Source organism: Amblyomma maculatum, chromosome 1, assembly GCF_055883805.1.
Source record: "Amblyomma maculatum isolate TAMU_Amacu chromosome 1, ASM5588380v1, whole genome shotgun sequence".
Lineage (NCBI taxonomy): Eukaryota > Metazoa > Arthropoda > Arachnida > Ixodida > Ixodidae > Amblyomma > Amblyomma maculatum.
In genome coordinates, this window is record NC_139344.1 from 18,356,743 (window position 1) to 18,380,072 (window position 23,330).

A 23,330-nucleotide genomic window follows, 5' to 3' on the forward strand; every position below is an offset into this window, starting at 1 on the left:
GACACAGGCAACGCAGGTGACAGCTAGTGGTTTCCATGGTCTCCTTTTTCGTATGTTCTGCGATTCCACTTCGGCGCCAGCCAGCCTGTGTTTCAAGTTCATTTATACGTGCGCTGCGTGCTTAAACCGAGTAATGAATCTTCTTTCAAAATAAACTGTCAAGTACGCGTTATTTTCAAACAAAGGCAATAGTGTCTTGTGAGTTGAAGGAGGATTCACGATTGCACAACGTAAGCGGAACCGAAACTGAGCGGAACAACCAACCTTGATCCACTTGAGCTGAGGGGTTGAGCCAGCTCAATGGCGTCGATGGCGTCCTCGTACCGGGTTCTCTTTCGCTTGGTTCGGCGGCCGTTTAACTACATTTTCAGGCAAAGTAGTCCTCCAACGTCTCCGATTAGTTCTTCCAGCTTGCCTCAAGTCACGCAAAGTTTCTGCCAAAGGCTGCCAAGGTGAACTACATACATTGGTATAACTGATATCAGGCGCGCGGTACCCGCGAGTGTATTCATGGTTTGCGGCGTAGTGCCAATCTCTTTCTTAGTGGTAACGCTGTCTACCATACTGAGTGCATCTCAGCATTCAGGGAGATAATTGCTTGTGACGCCTCGGGCAAAGCCTAGCGGTGTTTCTTTGAAGCCGTCAACTAATGCATTTTGTTAGACACGAGTAAGCCCGCCATCACCGCGAGTGCACGAAGTAGTGGGCAGCAGTAAGCAAGGTAGATGCCGTGTGTGGTGTGGCGAAGCGCTGCACTGCTGATCCTTGCGGAGTTTAAAGCTTGATTCTTTGGCTCTACCTCGCTTATATTTGTCGGAAATTCTTTTTCCCCTGGGACACCTCTTGTTGCAGCAAGGGGTTTGTGGCTAGCAAAAGAGGCATTTCGATAATGATTTGAATTCAACGAAATTAGTCACTGGTAGCCTTGGAGTGTGCTTGCTGTGGTCATTTATTGATTATAGGATGTAGCGCGTACTCAGGAAGCATGCTTCGACTTTTTGAAGTCAATTCTCTTGCATGTAAAAATGTGTAATGATTTTTTGGTCATTTATTATTGCTGCTACATTTGCTGTCTTTTCTGGAAACTGGTAAATCACCTAACGAAAGTTTATGTATTGAAATCAAACTTGCTTACCTAAGTTTTCCCAAGAGCACAAAGCGTTTACATGTTTAGAGGATCTATGCTTAGGCATCAGCTGCCTGACGTGGATTGTCGGTTTAATCTATCTCCACCTTTTTTTTGCTGTGTATCCATATCAAGCACTTATTTCAAAGCCCATTCTTAGCTCTGAAACATGAATTGGGTCCTAAAAGTATTTGAGTCACTACTTTAAATACAAAAATAACAGGTATTCCTGGTTTTAATTTGCAAATAGAGGTATATGTTAATTGTAACCTTGATTTAATAGCTGCTGAGTAATAACACACACATAACCAGTTTATTGCCTAGCCTTTGGCCTGTAAACATGAATCCAAATCTACTTGCCATTTAAAGCTCAGTGATTATGTGCACACTAGCCATTTGTGATATGTGTGAAACTGGTGTTACTGAAAATACAAGTTGGAGTGGATGATATGCAAATAATTATACACCAGAATGTGTTGTGAAGTGTATTGCCTCAGGCCTTGTGACTCATTCATTGTTTTTCTGTTCATATAGCTGCAAGAATGCAATGTTGGCAGGTTTGCTGTCTTTCCTGGGACTGCAAGAGCGTGAACCAGAAGACCCACTCATCCACACAATCAAGCTTGGCATTCTTAACCTGCAGAGGCAGGATTTCAACAAGGCAGAGTCCATGCTTCATATTGCACTAAAAATGGCTCAGGAGCGTGAAGATCACCAGGTGAGCCAAGGCAGAAAGGAAAGAAAGTATTGGAGTCTGGGTAGTTCCTGTGCCTCTGCATCATATATTCTGTGTGTGTTTAAGAATGAAGCCATAAACTGAAAAATTTTCAGTTACTCACGCTGTCATAAATGCATTCGTGGTGGCATTTTGAGTTAATGCTTTTCTATTTGTTTTTCTGTTTGCTATTAAAAATATGGGGCACGAAAAACATCGTCATCAGAATGTAGGCTGCTACTATAGACCTTTGCAATTGAGGGACCCCTGGGTGTCTCCGTAATTCTCGCTGAGCTGTTGTGTGCGGCTGATGTCAGTATGGTGGAAACGGCAGCGGAACCAATTTGAAACAGCCCAGAAAGGAGATGTTTTGACGTCCTCCTCGCCTAATGCAAAGTTCTATATATTCATGTTATTTGGAGTAGCCATGGTGGTGCAGGGCTTGTAGCCTGACATCAGCACATTACTGTCCAAGTTCATTACATGGTTATCACACCACATTCATCTTCCAAGATAAATCCAAATGTACATTACACATGTACCTTCTAGCAATTAAAATGTAAATAAATGCTTCTGCTAGTGGTATGTGCCCTAGGATGGCATTTTGTTAATATTTGGGGAATGTTTCAGCAGCGAGCGCTACTGCTTGGCTTATGCAGCCATGTGTTTTGCACAATGGGGTGCAGATAATTGACTGTTCTCCCATCAGGTTGCTTCAGCAGAGGTTATTCAGTCCGTTATATTTGTGGCCATGTGTCTTGGTTGGCTGTTAAAATCCTAAAGCAACATAGGCTATGAGGGATGCCGTGGTGAAGGGCTCTGTATAACTTTGACAACCTGTGATTCTTTAACATACTCTGACATTTGCACACTACATGCACACCTCGCATTTCTTTTCCATTGAAACGAGGCTGAGGCGGCTGGGATTTGACCAGGGTTTCCCAACATAGGGCATCTGTTAAAGCATATGCTTGGTGTACTCTGCGACACTATGGTCCCACAGCTCCCACACTTGTCTCTGCATGACATTGTTGTGTCATGCAGGAAAAGGAGATCCAGGTGGTTGAGCCGATGCTGAGTGTTTGGACATTTAAGGCCCTTTGGCAGAGGCAACACACCACTGGCGCCCGCTTCCTTTAGACCACACTGCTGGGAAGATCTGACCAGGGGAAATTGGCAGTTGCCTTTTCCTTTCCTCCTCTCAATCTTTCACTTTTCTATCTTCTTTCTCATAACTCCCCCGTCTTCTCTTCTTGCTCTTTCCTTTTTCCAGGTGATGAGGGTTAACCTTTTGTGGCTAACCACCCTGTGTTACGCCCTATTTAGTTATAGCTGGAGTGTACAGCTGGGGAAGGCAGGGCTTGCTTGCAAATTCCTGTCCTGTCCCTTTGTTGAGCTCTATGGTAGGGGGCTGGCACCTTGGACAAACAACATACTCATTCTATGGCTTCCTCATTTGAACCAAATGATTGCTTTAACAAAAAAAAAAAAAAAAAAAAAAAAGAAAAAAAAGAGGGGACTGAGGGCATGGAAGAATTCCTGCAGAAAAGAAAAAAAAAATACCCAAATACCACGTTGTACACTCTAAAGCTGAGGGAAAACCAGCTTTAATGCTGTCCCCATTCTTAGTATCCAAATTCTTTACAAATGCCATGGGGTCAAGATACAAAGTCAGCAGAATAGCAAACGGAAACCTCCTATCTTCTGAAGACATTGCTGTGACTATCACTGCCCAGAAATCTTGGAATACTGTCCGTGGAGTAATTTTTTACTGGGGCTTCCTACACATCACAGAAGAAAGAAAACACTCTGCAGAGGTCTGTGTGGCTGGGAAGGATTATATATATCACTGAAGAAAAAAATGTTAGATGGTCTTGCTGACCAAAATGTTATACATGTACAGAAAATCGCTATTCAAAAAGAGGACAAACAGATCCTCACAAAGCGCCTAATTCTCACTTTTAGTTCAAGCACACTACTAGAAAGAATAGAAGCAGTGTACTTTAAAATAGAAGCTTGGCAAATGCACCCAGCCTCTGCAGATGCCTTAATTTTCAAAGGTATGGACATGGGGCTACAGAGCTGCCGTGGCCGTAAAGTCTATGCAAAATGTGCTTTTAAAGAACACCTTGCTGACAATTGTGATGCTCCGGCGCCCCATTGCGGTTACTGCGAAGTATACCATCCTGAGTATTCAACATCTCGCCCAAACTGGAAGAAAGAAAATGAGATTGGAATAAAGACTAAAAAGAATCTATTATTCACAGAACTAAGAAAATCAGCTGGCACAGACTAACCCGTCCATTATCACTGCGCAGGCGAACTGTTCAGATATAGCTTGCATGGGCAGAGCACTACGCCGTAATCAGGCATGTGCTGAGGTGTCTTCAGACCCTGTGGTAGTGCCATCCAACCTGCCTCAGAGGCAGTGAAGGCTACTTTGTCAACTTTAAAAGAGAGCCTGCTGATCTCAGAGTTGGGTAAGCTTATGGCTCGTTAGTTCGTGACCTCACCATGGACCTCTAGCGCTTCCAACAAAGCAATGGGCGTCACTCCCAGCATGGCTGTGTTACTGGCGCAGTGCGAGTCACTGGAAAAATCAAAATGTCTTATTTAATGCAGTGGAACTGTGGAGGTTTACTGAAAATTATGTGGACATTGCAGACATGTTTGAATCAATGACACCCACAGCTGTATGCTTTCAAGAAACTGACCTAGGGCCACAGCACACACATATCAAAAGTACAAAATTTTCCGACGAGAGAGAGCATGCCAACAAACTTTTGTTATGTGTTGCAGTTATAATCTAAAGCAATGCCCTGGAAGAGAAATACCATTAAAAACTAATTTTGAGGCAGTTGCTGTAAATATTGTTTGCTACAAGACAATAACATTACGAATTTTATACAGCACACCTCACAGTTACACAATTCATGATTTAAAAGATTTCATTGAACGATTGTCAGAGCCTTTTGTGATAGTTTGGGACTTGCTTGAACATGCATAGCACGACATGCACAGGGTTGTGCCTTTAACATTTCGCAGCCACTGACAGAGACGTGGCCGCTGCATTTGACGAAGCTTTGATCCCGCGCCATTTACAATGCGCGGAAGGGTCCTAAGGCGCAATCCTTCCGCTTAGCCCTTCTGTCCTGGTTAATTGACATCCCAGTGACGCAGTATGCATGAATTTTATAAGGCAGCTTAATTGTACTGAACCAGTGGGTAATTTAACGTGCACTGTTCGTTTTGGGGAAGCGAACATATTGACACCAGGATACAAATAATAGAAGATTTTATGATTTCAAATAATGTATGCCTTATGAATACAGGAAAGCCTATGTATTGATGCCCAAGCTCGGAAAGAATGACCTGCCTTGATTTTGCAGTAATATCATCATCTGTTTTTAACCCTTTGATTGTCGAATATTCCGAAAAAATACTCACCCCAGTGTTGAATTTTTTTAAACACTATGTGTTTAGCGCAGTACCCGTATGGCAAAAACTGCGCGGGACAGGATGCGGCTGCAGTACCTGTATGGCAAAAACAGTCAAATGGATAATGACTTTAATTGGGAGGTTTTAGACTACCCTCGTGGGAGTGATCACTTGCCCACAGTCCTATGCACATTCATCATCCCCACAAGACCACAGCACTGGAAACTTCATCTCTCTGACTGGTCATCTTTTAGAATGAATGCCACCTTAATAAAAGATTATTCTGAAGAACTGGATTGAGGAAACAAATGAAAAGTTTATTAATGTGTATAATTAATAATATCAGCAGCAATAATAGCCATTTCACAAATTTCAGAACTTGCACAAAAAATACACCGGTTGTCGGGGGCAAAAGAATTCAAACTGGTAAAAAAATGGGAAAACAAAGCATGGACAAGGCAGTGCAGAGGCAGTGCAGAGAAAATTTCATGGCAGAAATGCATGTCCTTCATGAACAGTTTGATAACATCAAAGTAAATGTGGGAACCGGACAGAAAATTAACTTGGGATTATACCCGTTTTACATTTCCAATTCTGACAACACCTGCTACACAAACAGCATTAGAAGTGCAGGCCAACGGTCTAGGTGAGTATTTTTCAAAAGTTCCGAGCTTGTCTGATTACACATACTCATTCCAAAAACACAAAGCTACAGCAGAAAAAACAAAAACAAACTTCCCTTCGGATCAGGCACGCATGAAGACTACAGGCAGCTCATTACATTGCAGTTATCAAACACGGTGCTATCATTCAGTAAAAAAGACCATTTGCGACTTGACAAAATCAAGCCCCAGTTGCTGAATTTAATTCATGTTATGAAGTTTGCTCAAGTAAGGTTGATAACCACACATTAAAGTGCTGTGTGGTTATTCATTCAAAAGTTGAGGAAAACTTAATCGCTTTGAGTTTTATATTTGTGCCTGGCATGGAGGCAATGTTTTATGGTTTGTTCTTAACTGCTCTAAATAGTGAAATGAAAACCATAAAAAAAAAAGCTCGTAGGACAGTTGTCATTGTGTAATGCGAGATTCAGCAACAGCTGTGTAGGTAACTATTTCACAATAGGTTGAGGTAAAGAATTTGAGAGTGGCTTGCATACATGAGGGCATAGTCAGGCTGATGATGATGTATACATGAACGGTTATAGTTCCCAGGAATGTGCATTTAACTGCTCTATAGTTATGAAGAAAGTGTGAAACACACCTGCATCATTCTAATACATAATCTTCAGCATGTTTTCCAGTGCTTAAAAATCACCTCATTTTTTGTGGAAAAAATTTTTTGTCACCTGGCGACCAGTCTTTCACCCCTTAAAGGGGTCGTGAAACGAAAATATAGCTGCCCAGTTGCAATTTTTTTTGCTTCGGTAAACATTAGGCATGCCGATTCCAAAATATCTTGTCGAAATATTGCTTCTGCATTTAATAATACCATTCTGAAATCACAGCATTTTTGCGTTCCTGAAGTGACCATGCGACCCTGTTATCCGGAATTAGAAGTACTCGGCTACGTCATGTTTAGCCGTTTGGAAACGCAGATATTAATCATTATTTCCCTTAATACAATAGGTTTATGTTAAAGTTAGCAAATAAAAAAATAGTATATCAATTACTCGCTCACGCAAACGCATTTCTTTAACAATCTGTACCCGGGCAGTCTCTCGTTGCTGTCACGTGACGCGCGGTCGGCGGCGGCGGAGGAAGACGGGTGGTGTCTGCTTCTCGCTGCGCGCTGGAACAGAATGAGAGGTGACACTTGAGTTCATTTTCGGTAACGACGACTAACCTCGCTCCGCCGTGTACTCTAAATGACCATGGTTCCAATCTTATTTGTTGTTGTTTTCTTTTTTTGTGCGTGTGAACATTCATGATGGAGCACAACAACGTCTTGAGCAGTCACATACCACCGGTACAACTTGGTTGTGCGGCCGCTGCTGTATTTTTTTTTCTTTATTCTTGGCGTCATTAAAGATACGATGTAAATACGGTTTCAGGTCGAAGAAATCGACGAGTGTGTTCAATCCGAGTGGTGGGTGGAGTGTTTCAGGAGCGGGCGCCGCGGCGCGTACTCGTATAGGTATATTGCTCGCCTCCGCGCTGCATCGTTGAGAATAGCGTGTCGAGCTTCGCTTCCTTTATTTCGGCTCGATGACCTGAACTATGGCACTACACGGAAAGCGGGAAACAGGAAACACCCAGACGGCTGCTTCAACTACGTTGTCGCCGCCGGGATCTCGCCAGATGCTCTCAAGAGCAGTCGGCATCGGCACGCACCGCCCGCAGCTGCACCTGTTCGAAAGCTTCGGTTAGCGATTGCGCTCTCTCGCAACGGTCGAACGTAGGCTAGGCTGCAAGACTCGGACATACATACCAATGCCAATGCTGTAGTGCTCTAGACCTATGCGTAGTTCCGAAACGGCTGGGATCGGGAGGCTGGCGGTCAGGGCTTCTGCAAGCCGGAGTTGTGCCATGGTTACCGCGGCTTCTTGACACAAGTGACCGGTCGCAGGCTCCATCTTCGCCGACCTGGCACCCGAAAAGTTGCGTTGGCGTAAGGCTTAAAGCCCACGATGTAACCATGTTTTAACAGTAGCGACTATATAGACATAGCAGCGACGCTGGAACCTGGGACGTCGGCATGGAGGAAGAAAAAAATTTCTTCCTCCATGGACGTCGGCCATATTAAAAAACCCTATGTGAGCGTAGAGTAGGGCGCAATTACAACCTCTAAAATACACCGAGCTCGGTCAACTTTGGCTCAGCAGGCTCCGGCAACGGGAGCTTCTCATTGGCTTAGCGCTATGACGTATCTGTTGAGTTGAGGAGGACACGCGCTAGGAAACCGAAATTCTGTTTTTGTCGCTAATCAACGCGGGTGATGAAACGAATCGAGGTATATTATATGATGCAGGATAAGGATTCCATTTAGGCAAGCCGTGCAAAATTTCCGGAAAACGTTTCACGACCCCTTTAAGTGTACCTCTTCATCAAATTGGAACACATGCCCCCCTTCCGCCACAAGTGCCTTGTTCGGGGTCCAGATTTGGTAAATACTGAGGGCGGTATCTGGGGCAAGATTAACTGCTGTCAATACGAAGCCTATCTTAAAACTCTCTCAATGCCCCGCTCGTATTGGTCAGCCCTGATTCGCGGGCAGGGCGACCAATAAAAGTGAGTGTTTTGAGACAGGCTTTTTATTGGGAGAGGTCAATAATCTGGCCCCAGGTGAGCAAGCATGGTGTGCGAACAATTCAAAATTCAGGCAGTCAGTGGTTGCAGCTGCTGCATAGATGGAATGAGGCTTTGCATTGTAATGCTGCAAGATGACAACTGCAGGCAACATTCCTTGTTGCTTTTATTGCAGGCCTAGATGTAGTGCTATAAAACAAAGCCTATTCAAGGACCTAGAAGAGAGGAAGCATAATCTTCCCTGCAGATGTTTATATCCAAGATTTATTTTACTTTGGGGATCAAGAATGATGCCATTTGTGCTCTTACCCTGCCGTGGTGGTTCAAATAATTAGGCTGCTCAACTACTGACCTGGGGAACTTGGGTTCGATCATGGCTGCTGTGGCTACAATCTGCAATGTCACAGCGCATTACAGAACTCCAGTTGATCACAGTTGTCCAGGGATCAGAGCCCTCCACTTTGGTGTTCCTCATGATGTTGGTTGATCTGGAATGTTGAAAAATTTGAATCAACCAGACCATTTGTGGTCACTTTTCTTGTTTCCAGTGTATGGTAATAAACCCATGTTTTTCCTCCAGTAACAAGTCTAGCTAGGAGATCGCCATCTCATTCAAAGCATTGCACAAGTTCTTCACAGATGCCAACATGTCACTTTGAGCTTTGTTGTCAGCTGCCGTGGTACCTATCTTGCCAACACTTCCTGAAACGTGCATCATGAATAACATCGTGAGCTGCATCATGACTAGTCCACAGATGTGGCTGCTTCTCTGCAGTCACTTGGCAATTTTTTTTTATGAGCACTTTGACAGTTGCAGTACTTTCAGGTGTCTCAAATCAGTATGCTTTCCTTAGCTGAGGTGTATTGTTAGGTCTCACATCATTCTTGAATTTTCTACTCCACTTCTAGGCTTGCTATTTTGCCTGCCAGAATTGCATGATCATACTTAGCTTTCATTTTACGATAAGTTGCAGTGGGGCTTTTTTTACCTTTCTTTTTTAGAAATCTAATAACAGGATGTTGATCTTCTTTGGTGAATATGTCAAGTGGGACACCGTCTTACGCTCTGGCGGTGACGACTTTTCATCTGCACTCTTCAGCCACCTACTGTATATTCCTTACATTACTAGCAAGAATGAAATTTTGTATTTTAAATTTTGTGACTAAACTGTAACACTAAAATATAGTGTCTGTCAGCACAAATATGGGATCTTTCCAAACCTGTATTTGGTGTATGACAGCCCTAGCTGCTGATGTGTTGTAAAAGCCAACAAATGCACTCCCCCGCAGGGGCACCTTGTGTAATGAGGTGTTGGTGCTTGGCGCCACCACGGACCCTGAGCCCCCATACTGAAGCTGCAATCCGTACCGTGGCGATAAGTTGAAAGGTTGAGGGAAGAAACCGTGAACGGTGGCGGTCAAGGTCGTGGTCAAGCCTCGGCCGACGGCTCCCCACCTGTGTACCAGGTGTGGGTCTCCGGGACCTTCTTCTGCATATAAGGGTGAAACAGAGGCGACAGAATATATGGAACCCTTAGACCACCCATAATGCATGGAAAAACATTCATCAAAAAAACTTGATCGACCTCCGAAAAGGAGTCGCACCGAAGTGACACAAAAAATCATGACACCAACTGAGAACTTCCCAAAGTTTCTTGTCCTGAGCTCATTATTAGAGTCTAAACCTGTAAATGAGCTATCAGTTTTTCTGATAGCCAGCTCGCTGAAGGCCATCATTGGGGCTAACTATAAAGTGAAAAAACTAGGATCTGGTGACTTGCTAATAGAGGTATCAGACAAAAGCCAGTCTGATAAACTCCTCATAACAAAGACATTTGCTCACCTTGACGTTCAGGTATCGCCCCACCGCAGTCTTAACAGCTGCCAGGGCGTGGTTTCTGAGCGAGACCTCTTAAATGAAACAGAATCAGATCTCCTTGAGGGCCTACAGAACCAAGGTGTAACAGCAGTACGAAAATAACAATCAGGCGAAAGAATGAAGAAATAAAAACAAAACATATTGTTCTCACTTTCAACCAGAGCACACTTCCTGAATTCATCAATGTGGAATTCATCCGATGCAAAGTTAGCCCGTACATACCAAGCCCCCGCAGGTGCTTCAAGTGTCAGCGGTACGGGCATGGTAGCCAGACATGCCGAGGACGCCTTACCTGTGCAAAATGCAGCGCACATGACCATGCAACTGATAATTGCAATGCAACTTACTTCAAATGTGTGAACTGTGAGGGCACACACCCTGCATACTCACGGTCCTGTGTGGTCTTTCAGGCCGAAAAGGAAGTGATCAATCTGAAAGTAACCAAGGCGCGAAAGTACGGTGAGGCGCGGAAGAACATAAGTTCTCTCCTCTGCTCCCTATGCTGACGCAGGCCGTAGAGGGGCCAGGCCGCGTCTAGTAACGGTGGGCACGCAGTGCAATGCTGCTGACGTGCTCCCACCACGGCTCCTCACTAAGCTGCCACCGGCTGCCCCAATCTTTGCAATCCCGGAGGTCACTTTCTCGCAGACGTCCGGGACACCAAAGACATCTGAGAGGAACTTGGTTCCTCTGGAAAAACCTCCTGCCTTCATGCCTTCACCAGAGGCGATGGAGGTTAGTGTGGACTCCACAGCGTCAGTGGCGCCTAGGGAGTCCGCCAATGAGAGGCAGTGCCTGCCGGACCGCTCCAAATTGAAAAAACATACGTCAGTTAAGCCACCTGATAAAGGCGGTGAGTCTTAAACCCACTGTCTCATCCACATCCCGCACTTACAAAAAGGGCTACTGTGAGTATCGTTTATTGGAACTGTCGGGGACTACTAAATAATCTGGATGATGTATATGAAATCCTTGCCGAGCACCAACCAAACATATTTTGTCTGCAAGAAACCCACTTAAAATCAGCAGACACAAGTTTCCTCAAGCAGTACCTCGTATTCGGGAAGGATAGGCTAGGCAGCACTCGCCCCTCTGGCGGTGTTGCCATTGTAACTCAAAAATCAATCCCATGCCAAAGCATCTCACTTAATACAGACCTAGAGGCAGTGGCAATATGAGCCTTAATTTTTGGTAAAATAACAACACTGTGTTCTCTGTACATTCCTTCAGATTATAGGTTATGTAGCGAAAGTTTTGAACAGCTAATTGATCAACTTCCGGAACCATGGCTGCTGGTCGGAGACTTTAATGCACACCATCCATTATGGGGATGTACAAGAACGGACTCCCGAGGTGTGCTAATCGAAAAATTCTTATTGTCCTCTGGATCGTGCCTACTTAACACAAAAGAGCCAACATACTACAACATATTACATAACACATACACATCCATAGATTTAGCTATTGGCTCACCAATGCTCTTAGCAGCTACAGAGTGGGTTGTAATTAACAATCTATATGGAAGTGACCATTTTCCGATCTCTGTAAAGTATGCAGGTAATAAAAATGAAAATGCGTCTAATCCTAGAAAGTTTAAAGAATATGCAGCCAACTGGGAGATGTTCAGGGAACACTCATCATTGGCCTGTTCACCAGTTACTGACTTAGGCGTTGATGAAACTCAACGCTTGATCACGCTGCACATCATAGAGGCAGCAGAAAAATACATTCCACAGACGTCAAGTAAGCCACGAAATAAACGAAGACCCTGGTGGAATGCAGAATGTAAGACTGCTCGTGAAACTCAAAACAAGGCATGGTCGAAACTACGCCGATACCCCACAGCCGAAAACCTAATAGCCTTTAAGCGTGCAAAGGCAAATGGCAGGCGTATTCGACGCATCACCAAGCGAGAAAGCTGGTCATCATTCCTTTCTTCTGTGAACGCTTATTCTAATGCACATAAAGTACACAACAGGATAAGAGCACTCGAAGGATATAGCACAATCCCAACGCCCCTTGTCAGCACCAGTGGTGACTCTCTTGAACATCAAGCAGACACACTAGGGCAACACTTTGAATACATATTCAGCTCAGCACACTATACAGATTCCTTTTTGCGGCACAAGGCAAGAGAGGAGAGGAAGCACATACATGATAAAAGACCATCCTCGGGAGGATACAATAGCCTATTCACCATGCAGGAGCTGAAGATTGCACTAGACACATGTGGTAACACAGCACCAGGTTCTGACAGGATCACATATGGAATGCTCAGGCATCTGCATGTGAACACTCTTGAAACCCTACTCTGCCTGTATAATGAAGTGTGGGCCACAGGACGCTTTCCTAAAGCATGGAAGGAAGCGATCATCATCCCAATATTAAAACTCGGAAAAGAACCCACACTTGCTGCTAGTTATCGGCCTATCGCACTAACCAGCTGTCTATGCAAGCTTTTTGAGAAAATGGTAAATCGTCGCCTTCTACATTTCCTTGAATACAATGGTCTTCTTCATCAAAATCAAGCTGGTTTTAGAGCTGGGCGGTCAGCAGCTGATCAGCTCATTGCCTTTGAGTCTTATGCAAGGGATGCTTTTGTACATAAACAACATTGTTTATCTGTCTTTTTCGATCTTGAAAAAGCATATGATACCACTTGGCGCTACGGTATCATCCGCGACCTCTTCTCTCTTGGCATCACAGAGAACATGTTGAATACAATTCGAAGTTACTTGTCTGAACGGACCTTCAAAGTTCGTGTTGGCAACGCATATTCAAAGCAGTGCATTCAGGAAAATGGTGTCCCTCAAGGTGGTGTTCTCAGTTGCACACTTTTCATAGTCAAAATGAACTCTTTAAAAAGCGTGCTGCGAAAAACTATTTCTTGTTCTGTATATTTTGATGACGTCCAGATAAGCTTCAAATCTTGCAACTTGACTATCTGTGAACGACAGGTTCAGCTAGGTGTAAACAAATTTTCCAGGTGGGCTGATGACAATGGGTTTAAATTTAACCCTGAAAAGAGTGTTTGAGTACTTTTCTCTAAGCAGCGTGGCATCAGGCCTGACCCCAACATTACACTGAATGGTCAGAGCCTTGCCTTTAAAAATGAACATAAATTTCTTGGCGTAGTTGTTGACGAAAAACTTTCCTTCATTCCCCACATAAAACAGTTGCGACTGAAGTGTCTCAAAGCAATGAATTTGCTAAAAATTCTCTCTCACCGGTCATGGGGCACAGACCGCGACTGCCTTCTGAACCTTCTGAATAGTGTAGTTCTATCACGCATTGACTATTGCTCGATGGTCTATGGGTCAGCATCATCCTCTGCGCTAAAATTGCTCGATCCCATGCACCACCTGGCCTTCGCCTCGCTACGGGCGCTTTTCGAACTAGCCCAATTGCTAGCCTCTATGTCGAGGCGAACCGATGGTCACTGCAACGAAGGAGACAATTTACTTCTCTAACTTATGCTATGAAGGTACTATGCCAACTGGACCATCCATGTCGTCAGCTCCTGCTTGACAAAACTGGCACAAAACTTTTCTCAAAAAAACCATCTCTAACACCACCATATCCAATCAGAGTTGCCACGCGTATTGAATATCTGGATGTTCCGGTTACCAGTCTTCATACAACTTCCATAAAAGACCTAATTGCTCCTTAGGAAATGCATGGTGTTAATCGTGACCTGTCGTTTCTTGAAGTGGGGAAGCACGCATCCCCTATTGCCATACAGCAGCACTTCATGTCACTACAGGCGAAGTACACTTGTGATGAATATTACAGCGATGCTTCAAAGTCTGCTCAAGTGTCCTGTGCAGCACATGGACTGCACTTTTCACTTTCAGAAACACTGAACAGGCACACAAGTAGATTTACAGCTGAATGCCATGGAATCTTACTAGCTGTGAGACCATATTATAGAAAATAAAATACAGACATCGATCATCTATACAGACTCCCTCAGTGTTTTAATGTCCCTATCCTTTTGGAAGTGGCATAATACGAACCCAGTCCTGAATTCTCTCTATAACACCCTTATGTCTGCCCATAAACTAGAACTTAAAGTTACACTGTGTTGGGTGCCAGGCCACCGCTGTATATCAGGTAACGAGGCAGCTGATAGGCTTACTGCATCAGCTGCCCTTCGATACACTACAGACATTGATAACATATCATATCAGGACCTCAAGCCACACATCAAAAACATGATTCGACAACAATGGCAAGAGGAATGGGACGCAGCAACAGAAAATAAACTACACACAATAAAGCCAAGGATAGGCAGGTACACCACAGAAAAACAAGACAGATTTAAAGAAGTAGCCCTGTGCAGGCTGAGAATTGGTCACACATACACAGCACATACATATCTTTTAACCAACTCTCCTGCACCACACTGCTCGAGATGTGGTGATCGGCTTACTGTCATTCATGTTTTAATCATATGTGCACAACTGGAACAAGAAAGGAGACGTCATTTTCCCTCCTTGTTCACTCATCAAATACCTGCACACCCATCCATTTTTATTGGCGACAACCCAATGTTTCCTTTAAAACAGGTGCTTAAATTTTTATCACAAGTAAGCTTTTTACATGGAATTTCGTATCGACATGGGTCTCAGCCCGCTCCTCCTTGAGAGGACGGATGAGATCTTTTAAAACATCTACATATACATCGCACATCCATTATATATCGCAAATGAATTTTAGGCCCTATACACCATTGTTTTTAGCGATATTACAGAGCGAACACATTTTTAGGCCCTATACACTATACACCACTGTTTTTTATCCCTTCATGAAACATCAAAAATATCCCATTACATAAACTTGAGTACACCGTTAACCTTGAGTTTGGCGCTCTTTGGCCTGAGTCGCCCTTGCGCCATTAAAATCCATCATCATCATCAACTATCACATTACGCAAACTTGAGTACACCGTTAACCTTGTGTTTGGCGCTCTTTGGCCTGAGACACCCTTGCGCCATTAAAATCCAACTTCATCATCATCAACAAATGCACTTGCACAAGTCATGGAATCGAGCTAGTTAGTTCATATACACACACTGTGCTCTGTGTGTGTGTTTGTGTCTATTCGTTCTGTCCTCCTTGCGCAGTTTTGAATCTTCCGAAGCATTCGCACACGTTACAGGTTTACAGTTGCCGTTTGAAAGTCTACTTAACTTTTTAGATGACACTTTTTGCTATTTCATTTAGGGCTGAAGCACGCAGACACTAGTGCAACTCGAACCAATTTCCTGAAATGAATTTGGCTATAGCAGAAGCTGGCCACCAACAACACAGGCTGCTGTAGATGATTGTAATGTTCCTCCTTTTTGTGAATCGCATGCAACATGCAAATAATTTGCCGTGCACATAATTTTGGCGAAATATTGACTCATGATTCCACAAAACTGCTGTCTCTAAGGTCAGCACGTTGTCCTTACCTCCCACTAGAAGCTGAACATGCACTGGCTATATTCTTTGGGTAGGTTTTCTTTCCAAATTGAATGATCCCTGCTACTGGCTGCCATGGGTAACCTGTTGCTGCTGCCCAAGCTTCTGTTCTTTCATTTTTTCTGCAGCTTTAAGTCTAGCCTATCTCCTCCCTATGGAACATCCAGAACCTGCTTGCCTTGCTGACAGCCATAAAAGCCACCAGAGCATTTGACAGCTCTTGCGAGTTGCATTCTGTATTTATCATGTCATTATGGGAAGTTTATGGTCAAAGGATAATTTTATTACATCCTGGTTAAGAGTGTGGAATTCATCAGGCATTTGAATTTTTTCCGCAAGGCAGTGCTAGTGTGCTTTCTTTGTATACTGCCGAGTTCTTACTATGGTTGATGCCGGAAATGCAGGCTGTGCTGTGCAGCGCTGAGATAACATTCTTGCCCTAGTAGCGGCTAAATGTTTGCATATCGACGGGGATGTGGGGAGTGTTGGGTGGCCTGCAACCTCTGATACACGAAAGTTAGTGCTCATGAAATGATCTGCAGCTATGCTTTCAATCGAATTCGTCATTTACGGCACATCTTTGTTCGACCGAGGTGCTTGCTTAGGGCTCTTGGTGCCAAACTAGTCCATCATTAATAGCATGCTCACGACAACCATAGCAGATCATGTTAAAATATATTAAGAGTTTTCTTCTTCTGATGTGCTGCTTTTGTGCAAGAGGGCAGAGAGAAAAACCAGCACAACTCAGTATTTCTGAACCACTTTTATGCATACTTGGTGGCCTGTAAATGCCACCAGGTCTGTAGAAACAGGCTACATTTTTGGAGGTATGGTGTGAACAGGTCAATGAAGTTTTTGAGGTTACTTATTGTACTTACTCTTGCTATCATTTTAAGCCTGATGATGATTGATTCTGCAACGTTATAGTATAAGAACCTTATAATGTCTGTTTGAAATTTAAGAGTGATGACAAAAGGAGTCTGCTTGAATATTCAGATTTAATCAATGTGGCTGTGCAAATTATTTGCCAAATTGATTTTTGTGAGCTGGCCGCTCATGAAAACTGTGCAGGCTGTATCTTTAATAATTATGTCCCTTAGTGCATTAGTACTGTGTGATGATGTTGCTTGCCTGATCCGAGTCCGATGCCAAACTGGTGTCACCTGCAGGGAAGCTAGTGAAACACTGAGCTCTCCATCCGAAATGGAATATTGATGCCATCTGCTTGTTGGTTCACATTACTTGCAACATGAGGTTTCTTCAAGAATGTGACACAGTATTTTTTTTTTCCCTGTCTTTAGCATACACCTTTAATTTTTGGTTGAGGGACTTGACGAGTGGCTGGCGACAGCAAGAAGTTTAACCCTATTTGCGCCTGAAAACAAGTTCCGCAACACGCAGCAAAATAGACCAAAAGCTCACTGTCTCATTGCATAAAACTGTTTCATAGTAACACAAGATGCCTCAAGTTGTGCAAGTAACAAAGTAATCATACTGAATCAACTTTAACTTGTGTGCTAGTGAAGTGACATAGTAGGACTTGCTAATAGAAGATGGATACAGAATAGCGGTGGTGCTTATGTTTTTGTTTACGGCATTTTTTTATGTCAGACATTAACAGTTAGCTTGCAGTGCCACTCTGTTAGTAACAAAGCAATTTTTAACATGCATGGTTTGTGGCTATCTACACTCTATCCAGAGGCTAAAGCAGTGTAAATGAGCAGGGCACCACATTGTAACACAGCTGTAGCAATACTAAATTCATATGTAGCTTTAGTCAACCTCCAGAAAAAGCTGTGAATTGGCAGTGTATGAAATCGTGCGTGTGGTACCTGAGAGAATCATTCCAAAGTGGTGTTTTAGTTGTCTCTCCTGTCTTCCTGTTGCCTTTGACCTCATTAATCAGGTATGCAAGTAATTCTTTGAGTGTGGAAAAGGAAGCTTATGAAGAACACACAATCACAGAGTTGTAGAAGTGCATGAAATGATTTTAATGTCCTTTATATTTTGCTAAATCGTTTTTTTTTTTTCCTGAAGGCTTTTTTTTTTTTTTTTTTTTTTTCGAAGAGTTTGCCACAAGGCATAAGTTGAGAAAGGGGGAATGGATGCAGGAGATAGAAAGTTAAAAGAAGGAGTGAAGTCCAGTTGTGCTTATGTATTTGAGGAGGTTGGCAATATAGCGATTTATCATGCAGTCTTGCAGTTTTCAGTAATGCAATTTCTATGCTTTTCTATGTGACTGTTTCCCAAGTGGTAACTTCATTTCATGACATGAAAGCACCTTCATGATTGAAACTGTTAATGTAGCATTTTCTCAGCTGTTTCTCCTTTCCTTATTTTCTCAGTGTTATAAGAAGGTGTTGGTATGGCCGTTATTGTGCACGTTTTGTGTAATGATTTCATCAGTGTGTTGCAGGCTTTAGGTGAAGAGTTGCAGAGAAGGGTTTTCTGTGTAACAAATTTTGTAAATTTTGTATCATACTAACATTTCATATAAGAGTCAGAATACTTGCCAAAGAATGGGGGGGGGTACTTTTTGACTGTCATGCAACTCTTTTTGTCCTTTGCAGGCTGAGATCTACATTTTTGATATCATGGCCAATGTAGCCTTGGAAAAGGGTGACTATGAGAAGGCTGAAAAGCTGTTTGTGGATGTCATGAAGCGTTCTATTGCGGCTGGGATGCCACGGGATGACAACGCCATCGTTGAGATGTCTCTGAAGCTTGCTGAGATTTATGACCACTGCAAAGACACGAAGAAAGCAGAGCAGGGCTATCGCTTTTGCATTGATACTCAGGAAAAAAAGTTGGAGAAGAAGGATTACTTAGAACGGCTGTCTGAGCTAAGTGATGTTGAAAAAGACACGTTAGTCCTCTGGGCAAGAAGCACAGAGGCTTTTGGGCGGCATCAGTTGGAGCAAGGAAAAATTTTGGAAGCACAGAAATGTTTTGAGGATGCACTCACAGTCTCTGAAAAAGTCAATGGCATGGAACACGAAGTGACGCTCTCACTGTTGAATGATGTTGGCACTGTGGCGTCTATGCTTCATGATTATGATCGAGCTCTGAAATTGCTTAGAGAAGCAATAGCTAAGGGTCGTAGTATTAAGTCCAACAATTTGGCTGTGTTTTACTGCAACCTGGGTGGTATACTTATGGAGGAAGGCCGAAGCTATGCAGAAGCAGAAGATGCATGCCGAGAAGCCCTAAAGTTGGCCAATAGAACAAATAATAGCGAGGCAGCAGTCAGGTCTCGGGAGTGTTTAGAGGAGTTGAAGAAACGTGCTCCCAGGGCAGTGTTTGTTAGGTGATCTGGGACTCCTTGTGGCATTCTCTAAGTGAAGTGTTCAGCTTTGCCTCCTTGCTGCTGTCTCATGTCATGGCAAGCTTATGTCAGCTGCATTATCAGGTAGTTATACCATGGAGTCTCTATCTTGTGAACAAGAAACAATGTTCAGGATCTAGTCATAGATGTCTGTGAGGCAATGTGAACAACCTCAAAAGTAGCATTTCTCCGAGCTGCAGTGAACCCTTGACTGATTAGGCATATTAGCTTGTGGCAAAGAATGCTCTTTAGGTGTATCTAGCCAGCACTGCCTCCTCCTGGCCTTTAGAGGTGGACATGCCGTTAGTATGAGGCTACTGTGTGCACTCATGCATGTACGTATGTGCACGTACATGTGCGTGCATTTCCTCCTGGCAGATGCATCAGGTAAAATCCTATAGGACTCAGATGTGAAGCTCGGTGCTTGTGAATGTTCTTCCACTATTTTTTTGGGCCACATTTCTAAGCAAGTACCAGCTGCATATTTTAATGCTACGGCATACAAAATACACTGCACAGTTTGTCAGACACAACAGTCACATTCAGCAAAAGTGTGTACATTTGTCTGATGCTTCATGTGGCTGGTTTTAACATACGCACATTGTTTAGCAATAAAGCTAAGACTTCAGCCTAGCATCATCTTTTGCCTGTTGTGGCATATGCAGACAAAAAAGTAAGCAGACTAACTTATCAAAGATAGCACAGTTGCAAGCTGTAGTAGTATATCTAAAAGAATGTATTTTGATGCTAAAGTTTGAGCATTTTTGTAAGATTTTCTTTTGTAGTTGTGATTGCTGCATAAATGTACTTCTTAAGAAGAGCTAGCATTATTTTTATATACTACATGCAAAATTCCAAAACTGCTAAATGTAAACTCTGTGCCTAAGTCATCTGAGTTGTGCACGGTTTACTTTTAAAATGCCGCACTCAAAATATTTTTCTGTCTGGACCAGAATAGTTGGCTGCCAGGATGAACTGTTAGTTAAACACATAGTGTTTCTTTCATCGCTTAATGATGGTAGTGCATGCTTGTAAAATGCTCCTTTCTCGAAATATGTGATGTCACATCTCAGAGTGCAGCTGTGTTGCTCGTGAAATTTATTATATACGTATGTAAGAAGAAGACCTTAATATTATATGTAATCCAGCAGCATGTACAGCAGGAAATTAGTGTGTAATATTTAGAGGTTCAGGGATATGGCGAAATATATTTTTGGCTTCTTGCTGCTTGTCTTACTTGCTATTGGGAAGCATCATATGTATGCCTGTGACTATTTTTGTATAGCACTTTCTCGCCAATTGATTGTCAAGTGTTGTACATTACTGTGTTATTGTCTTACATGTGAATCAGTCAAAGTAATGATACAAACTGCAGTGTTGGGCACCATCTGTTGACAGTTTCCCAGAGAAGTAAAAAAAGAGTAGTAGTGGTTTATGGGCAATAAATCAGTTGCCATGCCTGGTTTTCAGTTGTTTAGACAAGGTAAAAAATTGTTTAACCAAATCTGGTCTTTCAGTATATGTCTGAATGAGAAATATTTTCTAACAGTTCTCCTCAGCCATGGGTAAGTTGGGTACCCCTGGAAAACCAGTAAAAAGTAAAAACGGACATTTCGAGAAAGCATAGGTGGAAGCCTCATGGCAACAAGAAACAGATGGGCCAAATAAAACACCCCTGCACTCTACAATGTCAGTGCACATCAAAGAACACCGGATGGTTTAAATTTATCTAGAGCCCTCCACCTAGGTGTCCCTTACAGCCTGTGTGGAAGTTTGAACGTTAAATCCTGCATGCCATACCAGTTGTGGCCATGGGTAAACATTGTTTTTTTGTGCGTGCATCACGGAGCAGTGGAGGAAATGTCGTACCAGTTCCTCTCACTAGCTCAGTCAACTGTTTTGAAGCCTTGTTGCAACAAGGGACAGTTGCTTTTGAAATGAGCACAGCAGCTTCTTTAGGTCCTGTCATATAGTCATGAAGCAGGAGCACCATTCAAGAGCAGAAGCTTTGTAGACCTTGAAAAAGTGTTCACAACCCTCATGTGAGCACCACTTAGGGGGTTGAAATAGTTCCTTTCGTGCCCTTTGCAAGTGTGGCTCTGAATGTTTATTGCTGCTAGTGTGGCAAACCTGCACATTGTTGTCAGGTTTTGTGTGATGCATGTGTTTTTCCTTTCTGAAGGTTAAGGATTAAGAATTTCAGTGCACTAAGCTTGCCATTGTTGTTGCATTGTTTGTAGAATGTGGTGGCAGCCAGAAGAAAAAGCTGTGCTGGTTAGCACCGCTATTAGTGCATGGGCATTAAGCTCTCTGAGTCAAGCTAGTGCTTTGTTTAATTTGAGGAAAGACCTAACCGGTTTATTTTAATCTGTGGTCATGGTTTCAGCTGCATATGCCCTCCATTCTTTTTTTTTTTTTTTTTTTAACTTGGAGTTCCGACTGATTGCCCAGGTAGCATTGTGTGGCGGAACTTGTAAGTGAAAAGTGGTGAGGGTGCAGAGGTGCACTCGGAGCCCTCTTATGCTTTCTTTTCTATGTTTCTTTTTTTTTTAGCATGGAGTTGGCTTTACAGTTTGTGTTTGCAAATGTAAAAGCTGTCATTTCAAATAGCAGTTCTCAAGACTTTTCGTTGTTCACATAAGGCTTTTTTAACTCATTGGAGGCCGAAAAACTAGTTAATTTTGTCCAGAAAATTTGTCATTGGATAGTGGAAATGTCTCCAAAATACTCTAGTACTTTTTTCTCATTCTAGTGCTTCTTTTGGCTGAATCAGTCATAGGATTTGGATAAAGTGACTTTACTTTTGCTATAGCATCATTGTTTGAAGAGAAAATTAGCTGCAAAGTTCATTATGCATAAGTTTTGCATATCACTTGTCTAGAAGCTACCATGTCTACAGACGCAGCCATTAGTGCAATGCAGCGCCTCATTTTTTTTTTTTTTTTTTCAAAATAAGCTGGTGACATGTCTGATTTTTCACCATCTTGGAGGCCAGTAAAACTGCGGCGACAGTTGTAATTCACCACTCACTTGAAATGTTCATCTTACGGCTCACCTGTGTAATTGACTAGCAGGTGAACACGTTCCTTTAAATTGGGATATTTGACAGTAGCACTGCTTATCACAAAGAAATTTCTCTATGTTACTGTCCTTTAGGACGTTAAACCCCAAAATCAATCTCTATGTTACTGTTGCTCTTAAAGAATATCCTGAGCGCTCTTTAGCACTGTTCAATAGATGTGAAATGAAGTTATTTTCTTGGCATTTAGTCTGTATCTTTGCAAGTGGTTGCAAATAAATACAACAAAAGTATGGTTTGTTTTATTTTGTCTGTAGCACGAGGCTGCAGCATTATTGAGCCTGTCCAAATGTTCTGCTGCAGAGTTGCTTGTACGACTTGCGGCACTTTTTGTTGTTGGGATAATTTTTCCCAGCCGGATTAATCCCATGTTTGCTTGTAACATTGCATCCTTTTCTGCGTGACAGACAAAAACTGAGTCGATGTAGCAGGGTAGAGCTGTGAAACTGAAGTCGCTTTTACAGATTTTGGTCTGGTGTGTCTAGAGGTAAATGTGAAAGAGCTGGGTGGCATATTTGCAAGGTTATTGTATTTGGCATCTACCAGAGTGTCTTCTCTTCTCAAACTTTTGTTTTCCTGTGAATTAATGAGTTGGGGCAGTATTTTATATGGTTTTATTTTATTTTCTATTGTCCTTTGTCATTCCTTATGATTTGCTACTGACGTAGGCTGTGACATGCCGCACTTGGTTAGGAACAAAAAGAAAAAAAAAAATCTAGTGTTGCGCTATATGGCTATCATTTAGCCTTCCTTTTTATTCATATGGCTGCTCTCAGGTGAATGTAATTGTAGTCATTCTTTTATTAAGTAATAAATTTCTTCTAAGCATGTGAGACTTGTCAAACCCTTAGTTTGAGTTTATCATTTTGGACAAGCCTTGCCATTTGATAGCTATCTTGGAAAGCTGCGCTGGTGAAACACCTGCTCAAGTCTTTCCTGGGTTGCATTCCCAGGCCGAAACAAATGTTTCATCTTCGAAGATTCAAGAGAGTTGTAGCTTTTTTTTTTTTTTTCTGCCATATAGCTGTATCTCGCAACCATCCATCATTCATTT

The 23,330-nt window shown here is 42.7% G+C and overlaps 1 protein-coding gene across 2 annotated transcripts; it reads left to right on the forward strand.

Annotated features, from left to right (window-relative positions):
* The first annotated feature begins 80 nt into the window (after window positions 1–80).
* Ttc19 (tetratricopeptide repeat domain 19) lies at window positions 81–22,509 on the forward strand. 2 transcript variants are annotated; one of them, XM_084587830.1, is made up of 3 exons: window positions 81–452; window positions 1,661–1,844; window positions 18,443–22,509. In XM_084587830.1, the coding sequence occupies exons 1-3, from the start codon at window positions 301–303 to the stop codon at window positions 19,181–19,183; spliced, it is 1,077 nt and encodes a 358-aa protein (XP_084443956.1). In that variant the 5' UTR covers window positions 81–300; the 3' UTR covers window positions 19,184–22,509. The 2 variants fall into 2 exon arrangements, with proteins under 2 accessions (XP_084443956.1, XP_084443957.1); XM_084587831.1 differs by lacking the exon at window positions 81–452 and adding an exon at window positions 701–721.
* The last annotated feature ends 821 nt before the right edge of the window (window positions 22,510–23,330 follow it).